This window comes from Nesoenas mayeri, assembly GCF_963082525.1.
Source record: "Nesoenas mayeri genome assembly, chromosome: 3".
Lineage (NCBI taxonomy): Eukaryota > Metazoa > Chordata > Aves > Columbiformes > Columbidae > Nesoenas > Nesoenas mayeri.
In genome coordinates this window covers 76,866,549-76,874,430 of record NC_137544.1, presented here as the reverse complement: position 1 = coordinate 76,874,430, position 7,882 = coordinate 76,866,549, and the positions used below count along the sequence as shown (strand labels likewise).

Genomic DNA, 7,882 nt, shown 5'->3' with positions numbered 1-7,882 from the left:
CATGGTGATGGGGACTCCCCTTGATAGCTCTGCTCCTCATGTACAACAAGCCTTTCTGGCAAAGCTCGTGTGTGGGAAACAACTTTCTCGGGTGCTTCTCAGAGCCTGAAGATTAAACTCTCACAGGGAACTAGAGTCTTAAAATCTATACCTTTTCCCACTCTATATGCCTTTTATTAGCATTGCCTTTTCTTGTGCAGAGATGCAGCTATGTATACACTCAGAACATACAGACTAAAAATGAGAGACTGGACTGCAAATGGGGCTCTGCCCCCCTCACAGAGCAGTAAGGAGCAGATGCACCAGACATATAATAACAGCATTTAGTCTCCATGCTCTATGCAGTTCTTTAGAAATGACTGAAGAAGTTATTCCTTGTCTTGTGCAGATCTTGACTACCTTCAAAGTTTCACTGAAGAAATTTGTTTTCAATTCAGAAGGGACACAAGTTGCTGTGCAATTCACCCATTTTCCTCTTGGCCCAGTTGAAGGAAAAGAAGGACCCATAACAATTTTTGGTACTGGAACTGGTACCCGATTTTGATCAGGGATGTGATTTGTCACCTCTGTCATCCCTACACAGAGCTATGTGGTTCACCATTGAAACAGCACTGGTGCTCAAGATCTTACCACACCACAGGTAGCTCTGAGCCCACTCAGCTATCACAGCAGAGTAGCAATGGGGAGGCTTCTCACCCCTTTCAGTGAAACATCTGCTGGGCTGAGGCTTATACTGAACTAAACAAATGCTGTGACTTTGCAGGCAGGTGGCTGGGGAATTTTCAGGCTTTAGGGCTCTGCTGTGGAAGGATCAACCCCAGGAACAAGTGGGACAACAGGCTGCCATGGTGGTAACCTTTCAAACAGATGCAGCTGTTTGCAAAGTGAGCCTGCACCTACATGTGTAACGTTTTTCCCTTTCCCAACAAGAATGAGCCAGCACAACTGCATTGTTACTCCAGAGACTTAGCTGCAACAGTATTGTTAAAGCAATTCAGCTTTTGTAGGTAGACAGGCTATAATTACACTAAATTAAAATAGAATGCTTTTGTTCTAACCTAGGCAATCCCAAGAGGACTTGCACCAAAATAACCAAAAGTATGAATTAAATCATTTCTGTTATTTTGGTACATGCCTGAGGCAGGCAGGCTCCCACTCTGGCCCTTCTGGCTGTTGATCCTGGCAAAGCCCAGCTGCTTGGGTCATCTCTTCTCAAGCTTCCTCACAGGGGAATCAGTATATGAAAGCACCTGACTGGGAAACACCTCCTGGTTGTAGCTGGGTGCCCTGTGATGTCTCTGGCACTGACTCCTGTACATGGCAGCACTGTCTTTGTTCATTTAGGGGAAGGTAATTCTGCAGGACTGAGCTGTCCCACAGGAGGGTCAGTGGCCCCTGTGGGTCTTGAGCATGAGGGTCATCTTGAGCCATGTGCTCCGCTGGCTGCCGTGTTCCATCCCTACCTGGCTATGCTCCCCACAGGGACTGGGTGGGCGATGCCAGCCCAGCACAGGACTCCAGGAAGCTGTTTCTTCTCCATCACTCCAACTGTATGCACAGAGCATCCAGCCTAGGCTCTTCCAGGCTGCCTTTGACCAGGGAGGACCTGGGGTCTGGCCCTGCTTTGGAGTGCCCAGAATGTTGTCTGGAGTGCACAAGCACCAAAACTTAAGAACAGCCACAGCAGCTCTTCCTATGGAAGAGCTCAGCACACATAGGAAAGCAAGATTAGCTGTACCAAGTGCTTATTTCCATGAGGGACACACATTGGCCAGGCCTTCAGTGGTCAGAGCATGCAGCTCTGGGCTTTATAGAATCACAGAATAATTTGGGTTAGAAGGGACCTTCAAAGGTCACCTAGTCCAACTCTCTGCCATGAGCAGGGACATCTTCAACTATATCCGGTTGCTCAGAGCCCCATCCAGTTGGGCATTGAATATCTCCAGGGATGTGGCATCCACCACCTTTTTGGGCAACTTGGGCCAGTGTTTTACCACCCTCATTGTAGAAAGTGTCTTCCTCATGTCAAACCTGAATCTCTCCTCTTCAGGTTGAAAAGCATCACCCCTTGTCCTGTTGTAACACGCCCTTCTAAAAAGTCTGTCTCCATGTTTCTTATAGGTTCCTTTTAAGTACCGAAAGAAGCACTTATAGAAGCAAGAGGACGGCAGCCCTGCAGGCCTGTCATTTCCAGCTCCTCCAGCGAGCACGGAACAGGCAGCTGGGGCACGACGTGCAGCTGCAGCACGCCCCGCGGCACGGAACCAGAAAAATGACGATACCAACATCTATATCCCGGGTTGATGAGAGCGCGGTGGGGACATGGGCCCGCTCGCTCCCGCCGCAGAGCGCGGTGGCGGCGCTGGGCTCGCCGCCGCGCTCTGCGGCGGGAGCGAGCGGGCCAATGAGGGGCGCGTCCGCGGGGCGGCGGCGGCGCGCACCCTGCCCGCGGCCGTCGTGGCGGGCGGCGCGGGGCGCTGTGGCGCCGCCTGCCGGGCCGGGCCGGGCCGGGCCGGGCCGGGCCGTGCTGCGGCGGCTCCTCCCCGCACGGCGCTATGTCACGCGGAGGCGCGGGGCTGGCGGCTGGGACTCGGTAGCGCGGGGCGAGGCGAACGTAGCGCAGGCGGGATCCGCTGCTACAGCCGCCTGCGCCCGGTGAAGAGCCAGCGGCGCCGGGGCTGGCTTCGCGGCGGTCGCGCCGTGCTTGCCGGCCCGCGGGGGCCCCGCACCGCCCGTCCGCCGCCGCTGCACCCCGCCGCCCTCCGGCCGGTGGTCCCGCGCCGCGCGCCGCCCCCCAGCCCGCGGGGCTCCGCGTCGCCGCGCGGATGCCGCCGCAGCAGGAGGGCGAGGCGGGATACATCAGCAAACCGGCGCCGGGCGGCTGCGAGGTGCCGCCGGTGCCCCCGCGCAGGGTGCGCAGCGGCCGGGCGGCGGCGGCGCTGGGGGCGGCACTGGGCGGCCGCTGCAGGGCGGCGGGGGTCGGAGCCGGGGCTGCGACGGGGGTCGGAGCCGGGGCCGGAGCTGGAGCCGAGCCGCGGCGCAGCATCAAGTGCGTGCTGGTGGGGGACGGCGCCGTGGGGAAGACCAGCCTTGTGGTGAGCTACACCACCAACGGGTACCCCACCGAGTACATCCCCACCGCCTTCGACAACTTCTCCGGTAAGGGCCGGCCGCAGGGGCGCGGGAGGGGGTGCTGCCGCCGCGGGAAGCGGCGCGTCTCGCGTGTGCCTCCCCCCGGAGCCGTGGCGGGGTTGCGCCGGCTGGGGTGTCCAGCTTCGGTTATTTCGCTGTTTTAGGGGGCAGGACCCTACTCAGGCAGGACCGGAGCTGGTTGGACTTCCATCGTAACCAGCAGTACCGGCTGGTCTCCCGTGTAACGGAGCCAGGCTGGCAGCTGGTGTCGCGCCCGGCCGTACGGCCAAAGCCGGGCTTTAATTGTGAACTCTCCGGTATAAAACTTCCAGCTCTCGGCGAGATAGGAAGCGCCTAAAAAGAAAGCTTAAATACTTGCCTTGTCTCACCATTGTAAAAGGGGAGGTTCTGGCTTTTCTCTTTGGTTCCGGCGGGGGGCTTTTTGTGTCCCGGCCGTTTTGAAGATATATCAGAGGATAATAAACTAAAGCCTTTGTAGCAGAAGAATGACCGGGACCGCTTGGCTCCCTCTCCCGGCTGCCAGCTGGGGGTTAGTGCAGCCGCTCACTGCCTCATGTCTTGCAGTGAAATGAATCGGAAAGCCCTGAAGGGCTTGTGTGTGCCCAAGTGTTAGCTCTACACTCCCATTCCAGCTCTGTTAAGTAGTTAAATCTAAACTAATTGTTAAAGACTGTAAGAGCTGCGGGAGGGTAAATCTTCTTTCTTTTCTGTAATGGAAAACGTGTACAGTTGGACTCACCACACTTTTCCCCACTCCCTCCTCCTTTCTCTCCAAAGCTGTTGTGTCTGTCGATGGCAAGCCGGTGAGACTTCAGCTCTGCGACACAGCTGGTCAGGTCAGTGAAGCCACTTATTTGATTCAAGTGACAGCAGGAGGGGAGAAGTTGTTGCGCAGAGTAGTCCTGCTAATGACTTCATGGATTTGAAAGGATTCCCAGTGTTTGATCATCGTATTAAACTGCTATTATTTTCACTGCAGCTTAACCTACTGCTTTGCCTGGTGTTTGTTGAAGGGTGGGGGACAGGCTCTGACTCTGAATAGGGGCTGGGCACAGGCTGCTGTTCTGCTGGCTCAAGCTGCTGCTTTGCTTTGCCTGGTTAGAAAGGCTGAACATATTGGGGATTCAAGGGCCACCTGGTTTTCTCTTTGAACAGTTGTCACTGCCTATATTTTTGCTAAATAACTGCGTGTTTAAGACTTACAGTGTTTGGGATGTATGTATGCAAAGCATCCACAGCTGTAGGTGTCTGGAGACAGAGACTGTGGTTTTTGAGGGGGCTTAAGCTGAAGGGAGAAAAAGTCCTATTGGGTGTTGTCTGTGGAGACTTCATCTTTGCCATTCCCATCCCCCTGCTGCCACAAAGCTGAGGTTTGCTTTAATCTAAGTCCTGAAGAGTTGAGAGTGGTTGATGCCTCTCAGCTCCTAGTTTGCCTGATGCATAAAAGGAGCCCATTTCTTACTGCCTTGTATTTTCTGCAAGTCCCTGGCTTGTACCACCCTGAGCAGCATGCAACGCTGCTTGCCAGGTGCTGAGTCTGGATAGCCAAAAGTAGCCAAAAGTATTTTGCTACCTAGCTGACATTTGAAGGCAAGTGGGAGTTAGGTTCCTGCGCAGCTTTGTGGATCTGGGTCTACACTTTCACCAAAAGCACACTGAAAAGTCTCAGTGGTCTTAACATACAAACCTATTTAGATGAGTTGTAACTGGGCGCCCTACTTAGGAAAGGGGTTTGAAGGGCTGTGCAGTCCTAGACAGCAGTGTAGGGCTCCCATGTGCCCTACAAACTGAAGCTAAAATCCTGCAAGCAGCCTTCTGCAGGTAATTATACCAAGTAAAACAGCAGAACAGTCCCATGATTTCATGTCCTGCTGAAGAGACCGGTGGCACCGCAAGGGCCTTGGCTGTGTGTGTTCATATGTAGAGTGTGGCAGCTGAAATTGCCATCGAGTGACAGCCTGTGGACACGTAGCGCCTGTGGCAACACGGCTGCAAGGTGCAGGAGGGACTGGCAGGCCCAGTCATCTCTTGCCTTCGCTGTGGATAATGGTTAAGATGTTTGTTCTGGCTGCCCAAGTGCAGCTGGAATGGGTAGAGCTGCTGCCGTAAAAATGAAGTGGTTATCTAAACTGACAGAAGTCATCCTGAATAAAAAATACCTAGCTGGATACTTTGGTAAAACTGCTTTCATGAGATGGCTGCTGAAACTGCAGCTAAAAAAGCACTTCAAGCACAGGGAAATTGTATTTCAGCATCACCAGCCCAAAGAGGTGTAGAGTCCCTGCAGGTCATGTACCTACCATTGAAACTGCATGAGTGTACTCGGGATATGAAGGGCACTATTTCCTCTTGATAGAAACCCTTAAGATCCGGGTTTGGCTTTCAAACCCATTGCATTGAGCCCTTTTGAGGTTTCTGGTGTAGCAATTACGTGGCAAGGTGACTTTCTGTAAATGGCCCTGTCATTCAGGGCAGCATCTCAGTAAATGCGGGGTGTCTCTGAGCCAAGACCTGAGAGCTTCCTTTCCTTTGAGCCTTAATCTGAGTATCAAGAGAGCTAATGAAGCTTACTTTCTTGACTCGTGTTTTATAAATTGCTGTCTCTCAGAAATGCTGCTGGAAGAAATTCATTCAAGTGAAACAAGACTTCTGAGGCTTCCAGGGGGCTTTAAACTGCATATCGTGGGCCTCCAGAGGCTTTAAAGCAAAATTTCACATCTTGAAAATTAACATGGAGCTTGTAATTCAGCGGTAAACTGCTGATACTAGAGAAATGTTTTAATCTGTGTGTGTTATTTGCACTTTCAATTCAGAGCTTTTGAGAACATGGTCTGTTTTAATTAAAATGTCACTGCTGTTGAGGCAAATCCTACCTGTTCAGGCTGCTAGTGTTACCCTGCTTTTATCCTACTGTCAGCATAAAAGCAGCCTGCCTGTAGTTAACCCTTGCTTCTTGCTGATTCTTTGCTGAGGACTAGCATGCCTTTATTACCATGAGGTGTTTGGCTTTCTTGTGGCTAGTTCCTGATGCTGGAAAAGGGCCTTGTTTGCTGGAGTTTGCACTAAAAGGAGAAGAAAAAATAAAAAGAAATGTAGCGCTGAAGTGCTGTGAGGCCTGTTTGCAGTTTGTTTGATGTGGCATGGGTGGGAGGGAAAGGTAAAGCTCTTACTCTATGCCATTGGCATGTTAAGCCTGCACATTGTGAGTCATTATTGCAGCCATCAGATTTAAATCCCTGGGCACAATGGCAGGGAAATTATTCCCATATCCTGTAGGATGTTGTTAAGTAGTCACCAGTTTAAAAGCTGATTCCAGGAAAGGTACTATTCCAGGGAAGGAACGCTTGTTGCTGCTTGTCTGCTCTGCTCTTGCAGGTGTCTGGAGGTAGGAGTGTTAGCAGAGCAGCTCTGAGGTACACGGGTGCTCCTCATTGGAGGGGTTCACTGACTAACTAACCCCTGTAAGAGGTGGACCTATAGAAAGTACCTTCTCCCTCCAGTACTTCGATGTTTGGCTTTGTCGCTCATGTGCTGTAACCTGCTTCCCGCGGAATTGCTTCTCTGCTGAAATGGGGCAGAGTGCCTGTGTACAAAGAGAGAAGGAAATATGTAAGCACTCAAATGAGCTGCAGTATTAGAAAATCTCAGCTATGTGGGGAAGCCACCACCTTCATCTTGCATGCCCGACAGTGCAGGGTGAGACCTCAGGCTGGGTACAGGTGACTTCTGCTCCAAACCTTGAGTGGTCTGGGTATTGATGTCAGGACGCTTCTCCAGTGGCAGGTGATCCTTAGCTCTTCCAAACATCAGTGGCAGGCTAGAGTTGGGAGTGTGTTGGGGCAGCCTTTGGGGCTGATGTGCTCTTTCTGTTGGATACTAACATGATTTTGTTCCGTGCAGGATGAATTTGACAAGCTCAGACCTCTGTGCTACACCAACACGGACATCTTCTTGCTGTGCTTCAGCGTGGTGAGCCCCTCCTCCTTCCAGAATGTGAGTGAGAAGTGGGTTCCCGAAATCCGATGCCACTGCCCCAAGGCGCCCATTATCCTGGTTGGGACACAGTCAGACCTCCGGGAGGATGTCAAAGTTCTCATCGAGCTGGACAAGTGCAAAGAAAAGCCGGTCTCAGAGGAGGCTGCGAAGCTCTGTGCTGAGGAAATAAAAGCTGCGTCCTACATCGAGTGCTCTGCTTTGACTCAGAAAAACCTCAAGGAGGTCTTTGATGCAGCCATCATGGCTGGTATTCAGTACTCAGATACCCAGCAGCAACCAAAGAAATCCAAGTGTAGGACTCCAGACAAGATGAAAAACCTCTCCAAATCCTGGTGGAAAAAATACTGCTGTTTTGTATAAGGGTTGCAAGGACACAAGTGCTTCTCTGAGGAAATCAAATAGAGGCTATATTAGCTGAAATCTCATTCTGTGTTGTCCCGAGTGTATAGTGTAGATCTGTATGTATGTGTATATGTTGCTACTGGATATTTCAGTTGCCCTTTCAAGGGTGGCAGAAGGATTCTTAGTTAAATAATTGCTATAAATCAGGTCTGGCATCCAGTTTTGTAACTAAAACCTCTCATTAAGGAAGAAGAGCACCACGTGTCTGTGAGGATAGAAGGATTTGTCCTAAGGATTTGGCTTGTTGTGTTATAAGGCGTATGCAACGGGGAGGAGCACACCGAAGGCCTTTGTTGCCAGGGTTTTGCAGGAGGAACACACAAGTGATGGT

General features: G+C 51.8%; 1 protein-coding gene across 1 annotated transcript; it reads left to right on the top strand.

The window, feature by feature from the left end:
• Positions 1–2,825: 2,825 nt before the first annotated feature.
• On the top strand, positions 2,826–7,509 carry RHOU (ras homolog family member U; the record flags this gene model as incomplete). Its single annotated transcript, XM_080341659.1, has 3 exons — positions 2,826–3,159; positions 3,931–3,989; positions 7,054–7,509. The coding sequence occupies 3 exons, from the start codon at positions 2,826–2,828 to the stop codon at positions 7,507–7,509; spliced, it is 849 nt and encodes a 282-aa protein (XP_080197785.1).
• Positions 7,510–7,882: the final 373 nt, after the last annotated feature.